The sequence below is a fragment of the Hoplias malabaricus genome, chromosome 5 (genome assembly GCF_029633855.1).
Source record: "Hoplias malabaricus isolate fHopMal1 chromosome 5, fHopMal1.hap1, whole genome shotgun sequence".
Classification (NCBI taxonomy): domain Eukaryota; kingdom Metazoa; phylum Chordata; class Actinopteri; order Characiformes; family Erythrinidae; genus Hoplias; species Hoplias malabaricus.
The window spans coordinates 5,919,221-5,944,786 of NC_089804.1; the positions used below are offsets into that span (position 1 = coordinate 5,919,221).

At 43.8% G+C, this 25,566-nt stretch overlaps 1 protein-coding gene across 1 annotated transcript in view; it reads right to left on the bottom strand.

The window, feature by feature from the left end:
* plxna1a (plexin A1a) overlaps window positions 1–25,566 on the bottom strand; it is a 252,313-nt gene that overhangs the window by 176,459 nt on the left and 50,288 nt on the right. Inside the window, 1 exon segment of the mRNA XM_066670409.1 lies at window positions 15,240–15,422. Coding sequence (XP_066526506.1) covers window positions 15,240–15,422 — 183 coding nt within the window.

Consider the following 25,566-nt stretch of genomic DNA (forward strand, 5'->3'; position numbering starts at 1 on the left):
TGTGTGTGTGTGTGTAGGACAAAAAAGGGGGGTTGAAGTGTAAATCTCAGCCACATCTCTTCCCTCCCCCATCGCCTCAGCAAACATACACACACAGGACTGAGAGCAGGAAGCAAGCCAGGTCTGTACAGTTTAATTAAGGGGCCGCTTGCCCATGAAATAACAGGGCCATTTCCATGTGTGCTTCATACAGGCATATTACACTCTCTCTCCAGCCACATGTCTCTCCTCCGCGATCATTGTCACCCACACAATGGATTCAAAAGCCGGAGGAAAGAAGCTCATATTGAGAGGAATGACAATTCTGTGCCTCTCACTTTCTCCATGGAGAAGTTGAGAGTGGCACTTTGATATCATGCAAAGGCAATCTCACGCCAATCAAAGCCCAATGGATTCTGGCACTGGGAGGTCCAAAAGGCGGAAAGACAAAGCCACGTCTGCTTAGGTTTTCTCTCCTCCACAGAAATTCCATCTCCTATTTTCCTAGTTAGTAAAAGTAGTGTTAACATTTCTTAGACATCAAAATAGGTGGGTGATACGGCCCTTTAATAATTAGTAACGGACCAATCCCCATTTTTTTTCAGTTCAGATCTGATTCTGATACCTAAATCGGCATTTGTGTTTCCATAACTTTAACAGAACACCATGAACACATGAACAGAACACATTTTTTTTACCTAAAAGTGATAACTTAAAAAAAAAATGTGGGGCTCCTCCGACCTGTAATAGTGCCTCTTTCTCTGCTCCGGGGGTCCTCCTCTAAAAATCTTGATACAACTTCAGAGCAACGGAGCAAAGGTTTCTCACAAGAAACATGTAACACTTTACGGCACATAGCTCACGGGTGTTTACCTCACTACAAGAAGAATCTCTGGTACGGACATTATGGCAAAGAGAGAAAAGATAAGAAAGAGAGCGGTTGTTCGAGGGTTGATATCGGACTGACTTTACTCAGTAGAGGAAGCTGAAACAAACATGAAGACACAAGGTTTTCCTGTGTTAGTGGTTTTGTTGAGGACAGTGTTATAATCAGGTTTTTGAGACTGCTAGCGCCTGCTAACTTTAGCCGCACTTTTTAGCGTTTTAGCATTTCCTTGATTTTTTGGAAGGGAGATTCAACCAATAAATAAGGGATATGTGTGAGAACCGTTTAGATACATTTTCTTTCTACTTTATTATTATATTTCTGAGTAGTTTCTATGATATCTGAATTAGAATCTCTCAATTTGTTGAATCACTTTCAGGGAATTTTCACAGGCTTTAATTGAGAAAATTGCAGCGTGCAGCTCACAGCTCAGACAGTAACACACCTCCATACTCCAGCTTCAGCTGCTTCATAAGAGAGAAATGTGTGAGTTAAGCCAGGCACGGGGAATAAATAATTATGCGTAATTGCATGATGTCATTATGTTAAAAAGTCTGAATATCGCTATTAACACAACATCACAAATGATACAATGTGGATCAAACGCAACACTAGCACACAACACACAACTAACACACAGTGGTCACAACTGCAGTGCTGTTGTGTTTACCGACACAGCCAGACGTTCTCCAAGAGCCTTGGTTTCATACTCTCGCCAGACAGGATAATTAGCATCGGCTAGGAGGAGATCAAAGGTCCGAGGCTATTCAAATATTCATGACATATCTATCTATGTATGTGTTTGATCGTGAATGTGTGATTTCTTACACCCTGTGAGTCTGGCAGTGAACTGAACAGGTGCTATCATTCACTTACACAGAGTGGCTTTAATTCCGAAATGTGAGGGGATTCTTAGTTAGCCAGTGAGTCTAGCCTAGGATTGTGTGTGTGTGTGTGTGTGTGTGAGCATGCATTCATTTCATGTACAAGGGCTTCTCCGTCCTGATTGCACGGGGCTCTCGAGGGACTCGATGCCTACTTGATAATCACCAAGCCACAGAGGGCTGTTCTCACCAAGGCCCCCAATAGCCAGTCAAAGCGCTCTCCCCAGAGTCCGATGATTATTATCTTTAGGTCGAGACGAGACCTAGCCACGGTCCTCTGTAATGTAGCACGTATGCAAAGGCATGCCAAAGCAACATTACTTCCATTCTTTGATATCTGAGCTTTGAAAACATCACATGAAAATTCATGAACGGCGCAACTGCAAAGCAGCAGGTTCACCTACTCCTCAAATCTCAAACCTCAAAGCCATCCTTGGCCTAATCCCAAACCAAAAGCTGAAGATTAGCCACTGCAGGCCTTGTGACACCAGGGTGGCCACTTCAAAGACAAATAAGCACGCTGAGAAAGACCTCCATTCATTCACCACTGCTTTGCCTGCGGTCAGGGAATAGCCACTATCCAGTGTCTCCTGGATTTGTGTTTTTTTCCTCTTCTCCACTGGCTGAATTCAGATGAAAAAAAAAAAAACTTACACTAGAAATAGTGCTGCTTTGACCCCTTTAAAAGAACCGTGTGCATTCAATTACACTGTATTTATCCAAAAGATAACTGACACCATTTAAAATGAGTGCATTCACTTACTTATGATGCACCCATTAGTATTAGTTACTGTAAAAATGCAGTGTTCTCCAACAATGATAAATAAGAATCTACAAACATAAGCCAATAAATGTATATATTAAGCATACAAATAAGTTTTAAAGCTTTTTTGTGTAACGTTTTACTGTAATTCAAAACTCATCTTTATTTTGTCATTTTTGGTAACTGTGGTTTAGTGTTAAAAGTGTAATAACGTGCATCCGTTTGTTTGATAATATTGTATCCAAAAGTGCCTGTGAGGTTTCCCAGTAAACAAGGAACGTCCCTGGACGTTCAAAAGAGGTCTAAAAGTAGTCTGTCCGTCAAGGACATATTTTAAACGTCAATGGACGTCCAAAATCCATCTTAATAAGTTAGTTAAGTGGTGACCAATCGATAACGTCAGTGGACGTCCAAAATGCGTTTTATACAAGTAATTTATTTCGGGACCAATTAATAACGTCAACGGACGTCCAAAATACGTCTAATAGTCGTCTTTTCAATGTCTGTGTTTGGACGTCTTTTCAACTTTCATTTTCAACCTTAAGAGAACGTTGATCAGACGGCAGTCATTACGTTATTTCAACGTTGAATCAATGGCTAAATATTTACTGGGATGGTTTAGACAATTAAAATATGGTGATTTTTAATGTTAGCGATAATGTTTCAAATTATTTAGTTTTTTTTATTTACCGTAAAATTACAAAAGAGCGGGAACACGTTTGAATTTCTAATTACAGACTTACGTTACACAAAAAGTCTTTAAAACATATGTGTACACCCAATATATTAGGAATTCCAAACAAATCCATTAAAAATCACAATGTTTGGAGGAGACTCTTTTCGTTTGCTGATCATTTACATACACTTATTATCACCTGAAACCGTGGAGCTGTGGAAAAGGGCCGCAGCGCTGACAACGTCAGAATGAAGTCGTTATCTTCGGGGCTGTACGGCAGAACTTTTCTGTTAAGTGTCACCACAAAGACAGCACATGAAAGAAAGTCCCAGGGGGGGCAAATATGTCGCCTCTGATCCTGAAACATAACAAGCAGCCAAGCACATTAGGATTCCGACGGGCAACCGTGCCCTCATAACCAGGGGTGGGGAGGTGGAGGGGGAGAGAGAGAGAGAGAGAGAGAGAGAGAGAGAGAGAGAGAGAGAGTAGGCACCCCACGTATGCAGATTAGACACATGAAGCACTTGGTTGCCACAACAACAGCAGCCTGAGGGAGCACTGCCCTGGCGACAGGGGCTTCACTAGCCAAGACACTAAGAGCCACACACAGCTGGGGCATGGCCAGCCCATTATTCACTCTTTTATTTACTTAAGCCTTTTTATTTTTTATTTTCCTCCACAGATAGTGTTTAAAGACCCATTGTGTGTCTATCACCGCCAATAGGAAGAATAGAGAGAGAGAGACTAGTACTGCTGCAGTGTCAACATGCTTCTAATTACACTACCCTTTTTTTACCTAAATAATGTTAGTGGGCTGTAAATAGGCAAAAGTCCTACACACTAAGATTTCTTAACTGGAACCTTATTCAGAATTCTAATCGGCATAGTCTTGTCTACATCCAGTACAGGGGGTCCTCGACTTACGACGTTGATCCGTTCCTACGTCGCGTCGTAAACCGATTTTCGGTGTAAGTTGGAACATACGTACATACTGTACGTAAATAACATACTGTAAGCACTTATCCTATCCTAACACCTATCCTCCTCGGTCCCGAGCCGCGTAACCGTGTATTCTTCTGCCGCGCAATGCACACCAAACACGAAGTTCACGTTACGACTTTTATGACGGAAAACCACTGAAGTCGAAACAAGGCTGGAGAGATGTGAACAAATGGGAGATGTGTCGTAACCACGAAACATCGTAACTCAGGACTGACGTAACCCGAGGACCTCCTGTGTATTGTTTTGGTTGTGGTTGTGGCCCTCATCCACTCTGCCAAATGGAAGCAACATGGAGGAGAACATAAACACAGAGGCCAAGCGAGCAACTCAAGGAGCTTGTACCAAAGAAAAATGCTGTGTCTGCTGTTTGTGAGTTAATCCCAACAGTCTGCAAAACAATGTTAAGCTCAGTTAAATATGAAATATGTGATGTTTTTAAGTATGGCTCAAAAACAGACTAAAAAGACATATTTACACAAAAAAAAAAAATAATACTGATTTTTAAACATCGTTCACTACTCATAATGTTCAATAAATCATGATATTAATTTGCGCTCATATCACCTGGCACTAGCCCATGCCTTCATTTTCTGAATATACAATTTCAACAGATGCCAAAGCTGTACACACAAGTGAAAACGGCTTTAGAGAGAGATTTAAGAGTTCAAAATATTTAAAAATCACTTTTTACTCTGTTTTCTTTGTCTGTTAAAGTAACACTAAGTAGTATTTTTACTTTTTACAGCTTCACAATGATGCTTCACTCATCTGTTAGAATAGAGCCTCTGTCATCACTACTCCAAACTCAGCACTACAGAAACTGCATTATGTAATTTCTGAAGGAGGGTAGGTAATCAAACCCACTGTGTACTCCTTGATTTCAGGACACTGCTATTAAAGTGTATTACCCTCTGCAAATGTAGGGGGAGCCAAGGAGCAAAATTTAATAAATAAATAAATAAAGTGACTTTGAGTCTGGTGAGTATTTTACACTAGTGCAACACGTTTAAAACTGAACTATATAAGTTTATGTATGTATCCTTTAAGTAATGCACTCTGTAACTAATACAACAATAGCTTCCATTACCAAAAAGGTGCATTACATTTTAATTAAATATTAATATCCAGCCATAAGCTGCACAATTCCCTAACACTTAGTGCACCACTGGCGTGTAGTTGAAGGATCCTCTAGGGAACACGATCAAGTGGTTCTGCCGCATGCTACAGTGCGAATCTCAGAGCTGTATGTAAGCTAACACAATCACCCATACTCTTACTTACTTTCCCTTACCATTCAGTCTCACAGACTGATCCTCAGCAGCTGCGTTCATGTGTAAAATCAGCACGAGTTTGTCCTACTCTGCCCAGTACAGAGAAAAAAACACAGTCCAGCCTTCGCACAATGCCCTACAAGTGCAGAGAGGGTACACAAGGGCACACTCAGGGGAGCGCCGCAAAGCACATTAATGTGTGTGACAGGCAATGGATCCAGAGCACTGTGCCGGCTCTGATGGATGTACAGATGGTGCAAGGATGGAGCAGCTGCTCGTGTCCTCACGGCAGGGGCTGCACAGAGCAGCGGCCACTGCAGTTGTCCAGCAACAGGCTGATGTAAGGGGCAGGCGCAGATGCCGGGGTGTTAGCCGTTGCCATTGGACGAGTGGACAGGCAGCTGTCCCTTCCTGGCATCAGGTGAGCTTCCTTTGCATTTGGAGTGGGCACAGCTGCGGAAAGCACAGACGCAAACAGGCAAACCTCGACTGTTTGATGCAGTGTGTTCCCCGAGGAACACAGAAGATCATATTTTTTAGTGTTTTATACAAGCAATATATATATATTATAATATATGTGTTTTATTATTAATTTATTTAAAACACTAAAATAATATATAAATTAATAATTCACCAAAGTATAAACACATTATTTCTTTTACAAAAAATGCAGAAAATATGATTTCCCATTCTATCACAGCACTGTTTTCCACGATTCCTCAGCTTCCTTTTCAGAGCACGATCACTTTTTTGTCCATCAACAAAACCCATGCCAAATTATAGATTTACAAATACAACTGAGATGGTACAGTATCATCTTTTATTTTTCAACACCGACACTGACACCTGTCCATCGTCTTTCACAAATCTTTCCAAAGAGCTTCAAAAAAAGAGCAAATCAATGGAAAATGTAAAAGTACAATGCTTCTATGTAAAAAAATGTAAAAGTACAAAGATTCTAACTTTTAAACCAAAGGTAAATGCAGTTACACGATTATTATTTAGTGGTGTTTGTTGGTATTGATTCTCTAGCTTTAAAAGATAAAAATGTAAAAAAAAACTAACACAAAAATATTTCAGAAACTGAAGACAAAATTGCATAAAAAACGTTGTAACATTGTTGCTGTGAACGAGAAAGATTAGTTCTCAGCTGGAACCAAAGAAGAGCAGGTTCTTCAGGAGGCGTGTCGTGCTAACGAAGCCCCAGAAAGAGCACAGAGCCTCAAATACAGCCCAGTGGAGCTTTATGAAGTGCAGCATGTGTATTATACTTAAATAAATGTATGGAAATTATACAAGAACATGGTCTGTTTTCTGGGGTTGTGTTAAGAACGACGCGACCCTGCTGTAAACAGTGGATTAACCATGACTCTGTCTGACTCTAACCATTTATCTATAGCTCTGACTGTGATGTTGAATTCAGGCGCAGCAACACTGGAACTGAACAACCCTGCCATGCTGGAAACAGTGTGTGTGTGTGTGGGGGGGGGGGGGGGGGGTTCGCTGGATAGCACCAAGGTTCTAAGAACCCTGACCAGAAGTGCTTTAAGAACCAGTGGAAAAGGGCTACGAGTGACAGGTGTAAAGTCAGATATTGTATAATGACTGAACATCACTCTGGGTGTAAAATAATACACATACCTGTGATCATGGGTTCTCAAGATAAAGTTGAAAGTGCAACAGTTTTGCAAACGTCTGCTCTGTCACCTGACAGTGACCATAGCGCAGAGAGAAGTCACGTCTGCGCAGGGGATCCACAGCTGCTGCCAGTAACACCAGCGACTTCATTGCCATATAAAGCAAATGGGCCAGAAAAATGGGGCAGTACTACTTTGCTAACATCTGAACACAAAGCATAACATAAACACAAGCTGTTTGGAGCGAGTGTAAACCTCTCTTGTTACGTCGAGTCCCATCCTCCTGCCTGGAAGGATACCACTGCCGCTTTACAACGACATACCCACCTTCACGTATATGATAGCTACTAATTATTGTTTGCTTCTTTTGCAGCCAGTGTAGCTGTACCGACTATAGCTGTCCATTATGGGCTAATTTTAGCCCCGTTCATTGGTACAGATTTTCCCCCATAGACATCCAGGTTAAGTGCTTCTCAAGGGCACTTTGGCACAAGGTTAGACCCGAGAATAAAACGAGTAAGCACCTTGTAAAACGTGTGCGTACCTCACACAGCTGTCTGCCGAGTTCCACAGCCAGGGGCTCTTTCAATCAAATCCATCTGCCAGGGTTTAAAATGGGCACACGTGCACACTTACTCACACACACACACACATATATATATACACACACAGGATGCAACCAAGGACAATGGTGTGCATTTCGATTAGACGCTATGTGCATGAATATGTGTGTGGAGTGTTACAGGGAGAGGCAGAGGCTGGTGGGAGCTGTGTGCTACCTGGACAGGAAGCCTCCAGAGATTTAGACAGGGAGCTATGACAGCCTGTCACAGCAGGGCTCAATAAGACAGTCTGAGTGTGTGTGGGGTCCAGATTTTCATCACGGTGTGGGGACGACAATTTGTATACACACTCACAATGTGGGGACTTTGTGTCCTTATGGGGACAATATGGGTTAAGGTTAGGGTTGGGGTAGCGGTGGTTATGGTTAAGGTCAGGGTGTGTGTGTGTGTGTGTGTGTGTGTGTGTGTCTATATGAGTAAGAGAGAGAGAGAGAAACATTATTTAGTGCATTATAGTAGTATGAAATATAAGAAAAACTAATGCACACCAATCAGCCATAACATTAAGACCACCTTGTTCTACACTCACTGTCCATTCTCCCACCTCCAGTGTCCACATTAGCACTATTAGAGCAGGTGTGATGTGGTGGATCATTCTCAGCGCTGCAGTGACACTGACGTGGTGGTGGTGTGTTAGTGTGTGTGGTGCTGGTGTAGAGTGGATCAGACACAGCAGTGCTGCTGGAGTTTTTAAACCCTGTGTCCACTCTCTGTCCACTCTGTGAGACACTCCTCCCTCGTTGGTCCACCTTGTAGATGTAGAGTCAGAGACAGTAGCTCATCTGTCGCTGCACAGTGTGTGTCGCTCGTCCTCTAGTCCTTCATCAGTGACACAGGACGCTGTCGGCTGGATGTTTTTGGTCGGTGGACTGTTCTCGGTCCAGACACTGAGGGGTTTAAAAACTCCAGCAGCACTGCTGTGTCTGATCCACTCTACACCAGCACAACACACACTAACACACACCTGAACAGGCTGAAAGGGGGCAAACAAAGTATGCACAGCAACATATGAGCTCTAGTTTGTAATCGTAGAACAACAAAGTGCTCCCGTGGACAGCGGAACTGAGAGAATGAGTGTAGAAACAAGGTGGTGGTCATAATGTTATGGTTGATTGGCGTATCTGCGTGTCTGTATCACAGTATTGTCTTACATATCATTTATCAGCAAAGGTCTCGTAGCTGTCGTGATATCGGGATATGGATTTTGTGTCGTATTGCACCACCCTGAATCAAACCCCCTCCCTTCCAATACTTGCGTGTAATTTGACACCGTAATAACGCTAGTCTCCATCCCCTCTCAGCACCAATCTACACGACTTTTGCCATTACTTCAAGGGGCTACAGGATGATGTCAATCATTAATTGTTCCCAATCAGCCGCGATTTCCACACGGAGACGTTCCCCACCAAACACTCCCTTTGCTTCCAAATGTTATCCGTAATTAGCATCCGCTCGGCAAATTAGCTCAAATCACATCATGCTTCTTAATTAAAGTGACATTTAAAGGATGGTGGGGGTACACGTGTGGCTGAGCTAACACGCTAATTAGCACAGCTAACATGCTAAATGAGAAGGCGAGCGGCAGGCCCGCGCAGGTCTTTGGAGTCCGCCTCTGAAATCTCTACTGGGCCTCGACTGTTGAGTTGGGTCTGCAGCTCCGTACACTCTCGAGTGGATGCAGACATCACAAACACACGCTGCTCAGCCCACAGGCTAGCTGCTGTTTTATTCAAGAGGGCTGTTTAATTGGCAGTCTCTGCCTGAGTTCTTGCCTGAGGGCTACGGCCGCACACGGGAGACGGGGCTAGGAAGTGACCACATGCCACGCAGGCCTTCTGTAGGACGGCGAGCCCCGTTGCATTCAGATTACCTGAGCGCTTCTGATTCGGCATCACGCGGGGGAAAGAGGTGAGAGAGACGAAGCGGCGGAAAAAGAGACGTGAAGGTACGTTACCGTCTCTTTAATAGGTGTTGTCTTCAATAAAGGATACGACGGAACGAGGCATGGAGGTGGAGAGTTTTATTCCCAGATGTCGTCTGAGGGGGTGCTGTCTGCTTATGAGGAGGACGTGAGACGATTTCCACACTTTATGGAGATTTATCTCTTCTATGCCCCGGTAGTAAAACACTATTAAACCCACAGACACTGACCTGCTGCTCGTAAGCCTCAAGGGGACCTGCTGAGTCTGAACGTGGTCACTCAGTAAATCTTTCACATACACTGACAGACAGATACACCCCAAACACACACACATTCTGATGTGAGGTTATTGTTATGATTTTTTATTATTTTTTTGCCTCAAGCTACTCTCAGTACATAACCTAACCCCCTATATAACACATGAAAGATTCACAACGCAAACCCACACTAGAGAGACCCACAAGCACATCTCCCACTTTCATCTGTATTTCTTGTCTATTGTAAGAAAACATGGGCCTACTCTATTATTCCTTTGTTGAAACATGGGACATGAAACGTGCACTGGTTTCATGGGAAACAGCAGTACAATTCCTGATAGTTAGCATTAGAGTTTGGATGTAAATTACTAACATTACCATCCATTATCTGTAACCCTTCTCCAGTTCAGGGTCGCGGTGAGTTCAGAGCCTACCTGGAATCATTGGGTGCAAGGCGGGAATACACCCTGGAGGGGCCCCCAGTCCTTCACAGGGCAACACAGACACACACACACACTCAAATCTACGGACACTTTTTGAGTCGCCAATCCACCTACCAACGTGTGTTTTTGGAGCATGGAAGGAAACTGGAGCACCCGCAGGAAACCTACGCAGACACAGAGAGAACACACCACACTCCTCACAGACAGTCACCCGGAGGAAACCCACGCAGACACAGGGAGAACACACCACACTCATCACAGACAGTCACCCGGAGGAAACCCACGCAGACACAGGGAGAACACACCACACTCCTCACAGAGAGTCACCCGGAGGAAACCCACGCAGACACAGGGAGAACACACCACACTCATCACAGACAGTCACCCGGAGGAAACCAACGCGGACACAGGGAGAACACACCACACTCCTCACAGACAGTCACCCGGAGGAAACCCACGCAGACACAGGGAGAACACACCACACTCCTCACAGACAGTCACCCGGAGGAAACCCACGCAGACACAGGGAGAACACACCACACTCCTCACAGACAGTTACCCGGAAGAAACCCACGCAGACACGAGAAGAACACACCACACTCATCACAGACAGTCACCCGGAGGAAACCCACGCAGACACAGGGAGAACACACCACACTCCTCACAGAGAGTCACCCGGAAGAAACCCACGCAGACACGAGAAGAACACACCACACTCATCACAGACAGTCACCCGGAGGAAACCCACGCAGACACAGGGAGAACACACCACACTCCTCATAGACAGTTACCCGGAAGAAACCCACGCAGACACGAGAAGAACACACCACACTCATCACAGACAGTCACCCGGAGCGGGAACCGAACCCACAACCTCCAGGTCCCTGAAGCTGTGTGACTATGACACTATCCTGCTGCTCCACCGTGCCTCTCACTAAGATTACCACAGTTTACAAACATAACTTACAGCACCAACTTAAGTTAGGAACAGTCTCACAGTGTCCGCCGTGCCACGTAATGTTTAATTGTTTTTGTGTCCAGCGCAGTGACAGAGGTGTGGTGTGGTGCCCAATCAGGACGGGGATGTGAGATAAGGCACCACACCAGTTGTGTGATTACACCAAACACGGAACTTTAAATATTTAGAGGGCGAGCGAGGGTGTGTGTGTGTGTGTGTGTGTGTGTGTGTGTGCATGTCATATGCCTCTTTCACACATGCACCACAATCCAGAAATGTTCCAGAGTTGTGCCTTATTATGGTATGTAATGAACGCTGAGCATAAGGCGAGTGTTAAACAGTGTGAACACGTTTACCACCCAGCGCTAAATACGTAAACGTATTCCCAAATTTATCATTCTAGATAAATGCTTTGTGCTTGAACTTGGGCAGGTATTGACTGGTAAATCTAACTCTAAAAATATAATACTGTAGTTTTTCAGTATTGAGTCGTGTTTTTGAATGAATAATAAAGAATACTCTATAATAATGTCCATTCCTCTGTGTTCAGTATGGTCCGAGTTACACAAGTAGCAGCTGTGTCCACACAAGCCATAGGAGCACTGCATTAACATCCTTAATACAGAATTGATTTGAGGCTCGGCAGTTATAATTAAGTGTCAACTAATCACGGCCCGTTAACAGTTCAAAAGAGTTGCCAAAATGTGCATCCCAAATGGCTGTCGTCAGATCTTACAGAACAGTGACTCTATCAAGCGCAGGCTTCGTTACAAAGAGAATTAGCAGCAGCTTGAATGTGGCATCGCTGTCTAATGTATCGGCCAATTGATGAAAGATCAAAAGTTCAACTCCCAGCTATGTCGTGAGCACATGAGAGTAATTGGATGTTGTGATGAACAGCAAAACACTGTATAAAAAGTTCATTGTGCCATTAGTGGAGATTGTAGTCTAAATAAATAAAGCACATCATATAATTCTTCCAGGAGTGTGTTCTCCCTGTGTCTGTGTGGGTTTCCTCCGGGTGACTGTCTGTGAGGAGTGTGGTGTGTTCTCCCTGTGTCTGCGTGGATTTCCTCCGGGTGACTGTCTGTGAGGAGTGTGGTGTGTTCTCCCTGTGTCTGTGTGGGTTTCCTCTGGGTGACTGTCTGTGAGGAGTGTGGTGTGTTCTCTCTGTGTCTGCGTGGTTTTCCTCCGGGTGACTGTCTGTGAGGAGTGTGGTGTGTTCTCCCTGTGTCTGTGTGGGTTTCCTCCGGGTGACTGTCTGTGAGGAGTGTGGTGTGTTCTCCCTGTGTCTGCGTGGGTTTCCTCCGGGTGACTGTCTGTGAGGAGTGTGGTGTGTTCTCCCTGTGTCTGCGTGGGTTTCCTCCGGGTGACTGTCTGTGAGGAGTGTGGTGTGTTCTCTCTGTGTCTGCGTGGTTTTCCTCCGGGTGACTGTCTGTGAGGAGTGTGGTGTGTTCTCCCTGTGTCTGCGTGGGTTTCCTCCGGGTGACTGTCTGTGAGGAGTGTGGTGTGTTCTCTCTGTGTCTGCGTGGTTTTCCTCCGGGTGACTGTCTGTGAGGAGTGTGGTGTGTTCTCCCTGTGTCTGCGTGGGTTTCCTCCGGGTGACTGTCTGTGAGGAGTGTGGTGTGTTCTCCCTGTGTCTGCGTGGGTTTCCTCCGGGTGCTCCGGTTTCCTCCCACAGTCCACAAAACACACGTTGGTAGGTGGATTGACAAAGCAAAATTGTTCGTGATTGAGTGTGTGTCACCCTGCAAAAGAATGGTACCCCTCCAGGGTGTGTTTTTTCCTCATGCCCAGTGATTCCTGGTAGGCTCTGGGCCCACTGCGACCCTGAACTGCTTATAGACAACGAATGAATGAATGAATGTTATTCTTCCATATGTCCCACTTCTAATGGGAAACCACACATTTATATTGCATTGACTACGCAGATAATATTGTTATTATTATTTAGAAAATACAGCAACACAACTCTGACGGACACATTTCATACTTTTAGGTAGCTTTAAAAGTCAAATGTGCACTCAGTATCCCATCCCCCAGGGCACTCTAGAATAACATTAATGATCTCACTCAACTGTAAGAATTTCCTGTCCAAAGGCCCTTGAGGTTTTTGATAACTCCTTTGCTTCAGCTGCTGCTGAAAACATCCACTTACTGAAGACTGTGTGACATAATTTATAGTAAATGTACTCAGATGCTCACAAACAAACAGTCCACAACCAGAAGCAGAAAGAATTAAATACACAAAACACATACATAAACACACATATGCTTGAGCGGAAGCACACGTACACACACACAACTCAGTCAGCTGTCTGCAGCTACAAAGATTTATGCCTGTGATTATATATTCATACAGATGAATCAATAAGGGCCTTGCAGTCGAGCTGGAAGACTGGGGGAATTACAATGAGCCGCCATCAATAGGCTGCAGCTTTACATTTCATTAGGGCACAGCACACACTTTAACTCCAAATGAATAGCAATAAAACAGCACTGCCAGCAACGATCGCCACTCAGCGCAGGTCCACCCTTGTTCATGCCCAAACCATAATTCCCTTCTGGTCTCAATCGGGGCCTGACTGGTCTGGATTGTTCATACTGTAAAACCCATTTCTGAACCCTGGCAGACTGCGGGTGAGTCCCGTTTCACCTCTTTGCCCTGTATACCATTGGAAACAGAGATTTTTTACAGGGGCACACTTCAAAAGAAGGGCTATGAATGCCTTATAAATCAGTGGCAAAAATTCTCTTTTATTATTAAGCTACGATGACCACTGTATCATCAGAGTGTAATGCAGTTTTAATGCGTTATGCTCCTTTACTTCTCAACAAGCGTGAAACATCGCTAATAATGTGCATTCCAATATAAAATGTACATATACAATGTTAATATCTTACACTTTTAGTGTAGTACTACACATAGCAACAATGAACTGTTGCTATGACAACTTCATTCACACAAAGATGCAGCTGCAATGCTTTTTTGCGTTTTTTTAAATATCTTCCACACAGCGTAGTGCACAGTGAAGGTCATAAAATAACTGTTTCTGCACTAAAACAGTGCATTAAATGTCACAAAATAAATAATATATATTCAACAAACAATTGACATTCTTTTAATATTTAGTGCCCTTTCTGAGTGCAGTTTGTAATCTGTGAAGGGCACTATGTAAAGAGTAGGACACTATTTGGGAAAGAGTCCAGTAAAACCATACTCAAATATAGACTGGTTCTTCTCTACTTCGACTCTTCTAACTATAACACACCCTCCATACTCAAGCACTAGTTATAATTAGAATTAACGGCAAAATTGGGAAGCAGCTAATGATTATGAAGCTATTATTTTATGTATCATTCCATTAAGAATGTGTCTAACCACAGGGCGTAAGTATTTCACTGGTACTTAACCCACACCAGTTTAGATTTAATATTTCACATGCTCTGCTTTTTTACTACAAACAGTTCCCCATCCTCCTTCATATGCACAGGCACACACACACACACACACACACACACACACACACACACACACACACACATCCCCATGAACACAAAACCAACAAGCGCATGGGCCATCGATTTCCGTCTAATGACACGAGAAGCCACAGCCAGGCCCCGGCCGGTACAGGAAGGGAATGAGGCAGACAGGGGAAATGTGATTCCGATCATGGGATACGGCTTCAGATCCGCTGATTCTCCTCCACCCCCAGCAGTCCACAATCAACCCGCACTCAGCCCATAGGCAGCCAGCACTGGCAACCTCAGCCAGGGTCACGCACAAGGACTACGAGACCAGATTACAGCACAGCTCAGCACTCAGCAGGTACATCCGCTCATGTTTTCGAGTTCTTGGAAGCAAGCATGCATAAAAGAGCAGGGGATCCAATCGTGCTGTAGGTTTTATATATATATATACACCATGAGTTATCCTACCTTCTTCATCCTGCCACTGCGGGTGCCAGCGAACACCACGGTGTGGCCACGGTACTCATAGGCTGCCACCGAGGTCATTCCATCGTCTTTGTCCAGGAAGAGAGGGATGCCCTCGATGGTGGTGGTCCCGCCCAGTGGCTGGTTGAAATCCTGGCCACAGAAGTTGTCGTCTATCTGTAGAGGCTGGAGGGGGGTGGGGGAAGAGAGAGAGAAGGGTTACACACTTTCAGTCTTCTGTGATGAGAGAAAAGCACTTATACACATCTGCCTCTAATACACACATTCCCTCGATCGCATTAGCTTCAGGAACTACCTGAATTAACGTTCGCTCCCAACTAACTCTGGTCTTCCTCGGTTCTAATTACAGTTTCCCCATTCCTCTGGGTCATTAAAGCCTGCGTACTATAGCCTCACCGGTCTCAAATCAATCAGATAGTCATACAGAGGATATGCCACATTAAAACTTGGTGGTTAGCCTGCAGGAGGATTGGCCTGTTACGGTCTGAGGATCTAGAGGACCTGAGGGAGAATCATTTTCCACTCTCTCTCTATCTCGCTCTCTTATGAGAGATTACTGCTGGCACACACACACACACACACCACACAAAAGCTAACACAGAAGCAACTACACACATCCACAGGCCTACACAAATACAATCACACCCCCTCCCACACACACACACATACACAAAAGCAATCACACAAAGCATAAAGAGCCCCCGAAGGCATCCTCCCAGCACTGGCCGATAGACTAGCCTCATTAGTAGAGACAAGAGCATCCGTGACCCCACTACACAATGGCCAGCCCCATGCCGATGCCCAGTGGTGCCCCTCATCCTTCACCCAGCAAGGGACTGCGCTTGTGCCAACAATGGCCAGCTTTGGGCAGGGATAGGATGTTCATGCTAGGCTACGTGGTGCACTCTGCTGAGGAACAAAACTACGCCCTACAACAGTCCGGCACATGTCCTTCCCCAGCCTCCTGTCAGAGAGGCCAGGGTTGAGTCTGGAAATAGAATGAGCAGATTGGAGGGTTGCATGGGGGAACAGTCAAGGAGAGAACACCAATGAGCAGACAAACCTGTGTGGGTACAGAAGGCTTAGACTACATGTGGTGTAAAGGGTTTGGAGCTGCAGCATGGAAAATGGCAATCTGGAAAAGGCTAAACTCTAGGCTGCAAGTTCATCCTGAAGTCCTTGAAGTAATGTAAAGAAGAAAGATTTAAAGGAACACTATGTGGTATTTTACCCTACCTAGTGTTTCTTTAAACTCCTCTCAAATAAGTACATGCTAAACGTGGTAGATGAAGAAAAATGAAGACAGAGATTGGAAGTCCCTGGGGTAGTACTGATCACTACGCCAAATTCCTGGAGAGCACTAACTGCATGAAGGTAAACACAGAGCAAAAATGTTTAAAATCTAAACAACTCGAGCTACAAACAGTGAATAAAAACTTACAGACAAGTTTAACTTCAGCCACTTACAAACACGTATCTTTTGTTCCACCTTAAAAGTTGCGGAGCTTCTGAATGTAAACTAACCAGAGAGAACTGTATTTTCCCACAACTGTAGACATTCCCTTTAATAGTGTAGATAATAGGTTAAAACTGAAATCTACAATACTTTCCGAAGGAGTTGTACTCCTAACTTTCCCATACTGTATCCCTGCACTGTAGCCCCACAGAGAACGGCGGAAATATGGCAGCCACCCATGGCCAGTGACCGAGACCGGCAATGATGCGTAACTATCTAAGCCTCCCCAGCACTGGCTCCTTCTGCGTCCTGTTTGTTTTCTCCTGCTTTGTCCTAGAGAACTCAAATTACAGCCTCATTTGGACGTGAAAGGAGCAGAGAGAGTGATGGAGTGATGAGGATGAGATTAAACTGAGCTAAAGCTAAACATAGCGAGGAGAAGGAATGTGCTCTGTGGCGAGACACTGTAGCGGGGGGCTGTTTTTTTGCTGGTTCTCCAGTCTGTGGGCTGGAAACCGGTCTAATATTTTTTTACGAATCCCAATGTGGCTCAGTCAGACATGCTAGGCTTCCTCACTCTCTCTACTCAGGCCAGAGAAACAGGGCAGAGTTTTTGTGGTAAACAGTGCATAAAAACTTCACTTTTTTCCCCACAAGATGTTTATTGAAGTTTATATATTGTCTGTATGTGAATAACTCACTTAGATTTGGTCAAATGAGCAGAGAAATGCATTTGAGTCTAACAAGCTAACAGTTTTGTATTAGACAAAAATGCCAATATGGCTAACAGAGGATAACAGGGTTTTTTCTCCTCATAATTCTACAGTGTGGGAATGGGTTTCTGTGCTTCTGAGTGCTGTGAGACTCCCTCCAGCACAAGGAGAGGAGCTGTGTATAAGACAAATCTATCCATCTTTCCCATCTGTTTACATTAATAGACGCAGAATTTCCAGAAACCTGGAGTAGCGTATTAGCGAATGTAGCATATTAATTTTATATTGACGTTGTTTTCAAGTTTTACACTTAATAATAACACGGATGTCCAATTTATTTTCAACATCATACAGTCAGTTTCTGTTTAAAGTTAAAGTTGTGGGTAAATAGATATAGGCAATTTCTCATTGTATAGACAGTGTTTGTAATGCTTCTATGGTTATACTTGGAAGATTGAGTCCTCTCTCAGTTTGAAACTTGATTGAATATGTCACTGATGTGGTTTTTACTCGCTTTGTTAGTTAAAACGGTAAACATCAGTCCCAAACTCTGGCATGACGTAGCATCTCAAACCACCCAAAACAAACAGCTAGGCCGGCTACGCTAAGATTGCTAACGTTTGTTTCTCAACACTAACCAAAACCACACAGAGGCCAGGCTGTGAATACATCATCATACCGACTAAAACAAACGAGAAAGAGGAGTACGCGTATCTAACAAACCTCTCTTTCACAACCCAGTAAGCAGCTGTTACCCTGCTGTCGAGTGCCACCTCTGCCACCACTCCGTCCCAAACTCTATAGCCTTGGTTAAAGATAGCAGAGGGCTGTGTTGACAAAAGGAGCCATGAGAGACATTCCCAGCTCTCGGAGGGTTAATTTGCCAGATACAACATTTAGGGGTTTACTGGATCTCTATGGAGTTCAGTCCCAGAGAGAGAGAGAGAAAGCGCTCTGGCAAAAGTGGTATTAAGGGAATACGCATACACCACTGGGAAATGGTCTTGAAGTCTGATGCAAGTCCATACACCATTTGCATGTGTGTTTGTTTCAGTGTATATTTTTGCATATGTCCTTATGATATCACTGGGTGGCTAGGTTCTGTACATACATTTTTCACTTAGGTAGATGTAGGTGTTTGTTTACATATATGTGTGTGTGTGTGTGTGTGAACTGCACGCCACATAAAAGGAGATAAAAGGTGGCTGCCAAAAGCCTGGATGCATGGAATGCTCGTGCCTAAGCCAAGAAAAGAGCTTCATCTGGCTGGGAGAGAATACAGTGGGCTGAATACAGAGCGCTGGCAGGCAGCCAGGCTCATGTTTTGATTTGTGGCGAAGGATCTGCTGCAGCTACACTGCTTGCCCTTTGTCTCCTCCAGTCGTCCAATCGAGGCTCTCTAATTGGGTCTTAATGGCACTGGCACAAATGCAAGCCAGCACTCTCTTTCTCTCTTTCCTCCCTTTTCTCACTTTCTTTGTCCATCCCCATTCCCACTTTCATTCTCCAAATGTCTGGGCCTTTTTTTTCCTTCTTCTTCTCTTTCTGTGCTCTCCAGCCTCCCACAGGCGGACTGACACCGACCGTGCAGGGCAGGAGAACGCTGATTGATCCCCCCCGAGCATCCCAGGCTTATCTAAAAACATTCATGTCATTTCATCAGCGTGTCAATCAACAGCGTGAGCTGAGTCAGCAGTTTCACGGGAATCACGAGGATGACACGGGGGCCCGCGATCTCGGATCACGCACCGTACCTGTTGTTATGTTAAGACTCAGGCTATCGGTGTGTGTGCCTCTGTGGTTTGAGAAGGATCCCTCGAGTCTCCTTGTGCCCCGAGTGTGTTTTTGTGTGTGTATCCACTGTGGTTTTAGATGCAAGTCACGTGTTTGTGTAAGCAGTTTATTTTTTAACAGAGTGTTGTGTGATTTACACCTCACACTGAGTGGCTGTGAAGTAGAGCTGTCGATCAATTGGGGAAAATAAATAAATTACTGACACTGAATAATCACACTGTGCCTTCTGGAGGCTATAGCTTTCAAAATGTAGTGTTTAAATGTAACATAAAAGAATTAATGCAAGATAAACACAATGGGATTATGGATTAATATTAACACTGTAACAGAATTAAAAACATTAAAGTTTAATGCTAATGCTAATCACTGTATTTTTGGAAGATAAATGTGTGATATAACGGCAAACTGGCTCGAGGAAGCTGTTCTGATTTTACGTTATTACAGTTTCACGATGTACTTTTGAAGGTTTTTGAATTTAAATCTCTTAATTTGCTGAATAAACGTTTCAGGGAGAGCTTGTCAAATTTGAGTCTATTTTTTGTGCCTTGCTTCCTCACCAGTGCAGGAAATACTTCAAACCCTTATTACAGCAGGAAATTTACCCCTTCCATTACAGCAGGTCTGTCACAATAGACATTTTTTGGTGATCAATATATTGTCCGAGAATAATTGTGATAAATAATCATCATTCATTACACAGCCAATTTATGCCACTGATAAAAATATGCAATTGCACTCTTTTCTAAAGCAATAAACTACAGGGGGTCCTCGACTTACGACGTTGATCCTTTCCTACGTCGCGTTGTAAACTGATTTCCGGTGTAAGTCGGAACATACGTAAATACTATACGTAAATAACATACTGTACGCACTTATCCTATCCTAACACCCATCCTCCTCGGTCCCGAGCCGCGTAACCGTGTATTCTTCCGCCGCGCACACCAAACACGAAGTTCACGTTACGACGTTTACGACGCAAAACCACTGACGTAGAAACAAGGCTTTATACAGTAAATGGGAGACGTGTCGTAACCATAAAACATCGTAACTCAGGACTGACGTAACCCGAGGACCTCCTGTACTTGCAAAAGGATATCTATTAAGAATATTCAGACATGAATAAGACTGCTTAAATATTCTCAATAAATCAAACGTAAATAAAATTAAAGCACTGTTTTTGAACAAATCCATATAACGGCTCCAGAATAGAGAGACCAGAGAAAACCCTGGCTAACATCCTCCTAAAATATCAATTCTAATGTAAAGAAACAGCCGTAAACACAATGTCCTTATACTGTAAGATAATAACTGTCAAAAATACAAATATTGTGAGGGGCCTAGTGATAATGACATTGGTGAGATGGGTGTTGTATCACAAGGTCATTTTAAAACTAATTAATACATTTTAAAGTGTAGGTTAAAATTTACCAGAAAATAACGGTTTTTTTTGCCGTCTTTATCATCTGCGTCCACGGCTGAGGTGGCTGCAAAGAGTGCGCCCCCGGCACTTCACTCCCTCCTCAGTCTGTCCTCTCACCCTCTATCACCTCCCAACACATCATCCCTCTTTCACTTCTCTGTCCTTCTCATAATCGACTCTGGCTTTTCCCACAACTTGCTAAAGACTCGCAAAACAGCTGCAAGACAATGGAGCATCCAGCAAATTCACAACTGAGAGATTTAGTGTGACATGCCTTGTCATCGATATCTGTGAAAGTCTTATACTGAAGCTCACTGGGAGGCTGAGGCAGGACCATACATGGGAATTAAACATTTCAAACTGTGGAGTGCGGTAAAAAGACCACGACAGCGGTGTAAAGAACAAATGACACAATGTTCTGTTTATGAATGTTCTCGTTGTGTTACACTGAGGGAGAATCTGAAAACATTTAAAGGGAAATGTCTACGATTGTGAGGAAACACTGTTCTCTGCCTCTTTTAAGGTGAAATGATATGTTTCAGGCGCTAAATTGTTATTCACTGTTTGAATTACCACAGAAATGTGTTCGTAACTCAAGTTTTGTAGCACTTACGGTCTGGGTTTACTTTCATGCCGTTAGTGGTCTTCTGTATTTGGAGTCAAATCAACCATAATTAATGCATCTAAAATATCAAAAATAAGCCAGTGTTTATCATGTTTAGCACAAGAATAGGGCAACAACCTCATCTCTTTTCATGCTTTTCTAAGATGGAGGTCTCTCCACTGTCCAGACGCCAAGTCCCAAATGGTGGGAAAACATTCTCTGAATTTTATCCAATGTTTTCTGGATTAAAATAAACATCGCCTTTAAATACGTGCGTGTATATCCATAAACAGTGCGGTATAAGGCAGGGCTGCGACAGTATGTAGGTCAAAATTAAGCTTTGATTATAGCTTTTCATTCCAAATTAGATTATAATCAGCATGCAGTCTGAAATTAAGTGCAGTGTGGTCAATAATCCAATTTAAAACTAAAAAAAGAAAAGGACGAGAGCTTAGTACAGGACTGTCAGAAATGTAAAGGCATGACAGTTCAGGTATTTGGGAACTTCAGTTAAATCTAACGAGAGATTAAAAACCACATCTGTCTGAATGTCTGTGAGCATGCATAGAATATCTTCATTATTCTTCATTCATCCGCTCTGCAGACGCCACTAGAAGTCCCACGGAGTGCGTTCCCCTCAAAAACGATACCATGACAACAGAGAGGCTGTGGGTCTCAATGGGGATGTGTGTGTGTGACACTTGTCTAAGAAACTGGGCTGGGAAAAGCCACTCCAGCGCTCAGCAGGTGGAGGGGAGGGGGCGGTGGGTGGGGAGGGGGGTGGCGGCTCTCCTTCCATCATACATTGCATCACACTCTTACTAGCATTTCATTTCCAAGCCTGCGGTTCACCTGGCTGTTAATGGCTCTGATGCCAATAGTGTGAAGAGTGAAATGACCGCCGGGGGAAGGAAACAAAACTCCACATGTACAGAGACCTATAGTGAGTTCTGCCTAGTGACACAGCACTTGATTGAGCCACTTTTGAGCCAACTATGGAGTCTAGCTCTGGCTATCTGTGCTCAAACATATTGGCAAGAGATGTGGACTACACCGACTCTGAGGATTTCACCAGTGACCAGTCAGAGATAAAAATAAAAACCGTGTTTGTAGGAAGAGATTATACTTCCTGTTAAGAAAGTGTCATGAATTACACTGTATTTAGTGAATTATAACTTCAGTGTGTTATCCAGTGCCAACCAAGTTCAGTCTCACTATTAAAAAAACGATAAATCAATTACTTCATTAATAACAGTGGAAGTCAATGTGAAAGAGAATTCTTCCAAGAAATTTTGGAGCATTTCTATTGGTCCGTCTCACACAATGTGAAGGACCTCTGCTGTGATGTCATAAACGTTCACGTTTCTCCTCAGAGGTGTGCTATAATATCGTAACGCCGAGTGACAAGGAACTTCGTACGTGAGAATGACTCGAATGGTCTGTCACCACAGGATTACGTCGACAGCCTCCTAGATGTTAGCCTCTGTTACAGACTGAATACATTAACAGCGCCTGGACGTATTCAAGATAATCACAATTAAAAATGTAGCCACAATATGCAAATAAATAAATAAAAACCTGTATGCTAATCAGCCCTAGAACATGAGGTGATTTCCCAACAGGTCTCACAGCCTCACACCCACACAATTAGGCCCTAGTGATCGAGTTAAAGAGTTCACAGAGCAATGCCTCCTTCAGTATACGTGCTCTCACCAGTGGAGTCTGGTAACGAATGCATTGTTACTGTAATTCCTTACGCTGCAAATATAAACTGCTTTAAAACAAAATAAATTTACATCAATATTAAATCATATGAATTCAGACCGGAGACTAGTGCACTCGATAAGGCTTGAGCATTTATCCCAGCTCAGCAGTGTATTGATATTCTCCTTGGGAGTACCAATTACACTGGAATGTAATAGGAATCTTCATTTTATAAGGTCGTGGAGTGGTAACACAAGTTAAAGTCGAAGGATTTCCTGCTTAAAGAACGTTATTACCATCCTCTACAAACCTCACAGGAAAGGTCACAGTAATCCTCCGATTCGACGTTACTGACATCCAACTCTCATTTAACCCCGTCAGGAGGGGGAGGCTAGGGCTGGTGCTTGTTTAAGCGCCGCTGTGGTTTATAAATGACATTTTATTAGTAATATTCTGAGCTACGATTCTGATTTACACTGTTTTATGTTTTACTCTCATCTCGATGGTAACTATCTATTTATTTAGTATCAAAAAAGAAAGAAGGCCGCTGTAACTCACACACTGTCAGTAGAAGGGGTCGTACTGAAGAGTCCAGAGACTTTAAAAGTGCCCCTGTCAGAGGATGCCACTTTTGTCACAAGTCCACACTTGTGACATTTCTGCCCTGCTGGATATACCCCGGTCAAGTGCTATTATTGTGAAATTGAAGCGTCTAGGAGCAACAACAGCTCGGCCACGAAAGAGTAGACCGCACAAACGCCGTTGGGTGAAGAAGAGCACAGAGCATAACAATCCCCATCACTCAACTCAGTTCCAAACTGCCTCTGGAAACATCAGCACAAATGCTGTTCATCACAAGCTTTAGGAAAGGGGTTACTACGGGCGAGAAACTGCATACAATCCTAAGTTACTACGACTGTGTGTGAAGCACAGCACTGGCCCAGCAGTGGAAGTCGTTTGGGTGGAGAAGGCCTCACTGGCGTGGTGGTGGTGGTGGTGTCTTTGGGTGATGTTTAGGTAAGACTGGATCAGACACAGCAGTGCTGCTGGAGTTCGTAGCCCTTAGGAGTATTGGCTAATTTTGGCACATTTGTACACTTCTGATTTTGCCTTTATGTGCCGCATTAATCAACACTTACCATGTCCAAGCCATTTCTCTAGACTTTTTCTCTCTCTCTTCCAGCAAATTAGCCCCGTCACACCCCCGTTACTGTACACAATTGTAGTGAAGAGTCGGTAGATTTACAACTCTTTCCCCAATCGTTTAAAAGGCTAGAATTGGCTAGAAGTTATTCAAATAAACACAATGCATGTCCCATCCAATTTTATGCTCTTTTACTAACTTTTAATCACCCTTCCAATCTCCGATTCTACTTTGCCTATCTTCTTAAACTTAAAATGAACATAGAGCACAGAGCCTGAACTTTCTGTACCTACTTTTTAAAAGTGTAAACCCCTCAGAGAACCATCCAACCAACAGCATCTTGTGGGAGGCGTCCTGTGTCACTGATGAAGGACTAGAGGACGACCGACACACACTGTGCAGCTACTGTTTCTGACTTTACATCTACAAGGTGGACCAACGAGGGAGGAGTGTCTCACAGAGTGGACAGAGAGTGGACACAGGGTTTAAAAACTCCAGCAGCACTGCTGTGTCTGATCCACTCTACACCAGCACAACACACACTAACACACCACCACCACGTCAGTGTCACTGCAGCGCTGAGAATGATCCACCACCACATCACACCTGCTCTGTGGGGGTCCTGAGCTTTTAATATGAGGAAAAATGGGGGGTAATGAAATATGCAGAGCTCCAAATGGAATACACCTAATCAAATCACCTCTAATAAATAGTGCTTTAGAGATGTATGACTTGTGATGGTGATTGTGGCAGTGCCAGGACCCTCCAGGACTGTGACTGGAAAGATATAATAATGTGTACCTGTATGTAACATCTATAACAAATAGAACAGACTCTGTTCCAGAAGCTTGGGGACAACCTTAGTGGCATTTCTGTAAGAGAAGAAGGGCCCAAAAAATAAAACAACTTATATAAAGTTACAGAACCCCCTCCTGACCTGTGTAGCGTGTGTGTCAGGAGTGGTCTGAGCTGGGCCAACCTACGGTGTCAGCAAAGACAAATGGCTGTGTCCTCTAGAAAGTGGTTCAGCGCCGTATTTTTCAGGCCGCACTAGTTACGATCGTACAAAGACCGGCTCATAAGCAGCGCTTCACCATCATTCTCCTTCCTATGTGCAATGCCACATTAATCAGCACAGGTCGAGTGATCCGAACTCAGGTACATTCTAGAGATTTTTATTAAAACATATTCATGGCGGAACTAGGTTGTCCTACAAGGCGAGTGTGGTCTGTCTCAAGCTGTGAGTGAATATGAAATTGACTAATGCTTTCTGGATCGGTCTCATTGCACACCACCACAGGACACAACAAATACAGCTGCACCCGCAGCCTGGTAAACAGCAACACACACACACACACACACACACAAAGGCACACAAGTGATTGCAACCACCCACACATACACACACTCCATGCGTCCTCATACAAACACACATCAATAAATAATTACACCGACAATTAGATCGGGAGCACTC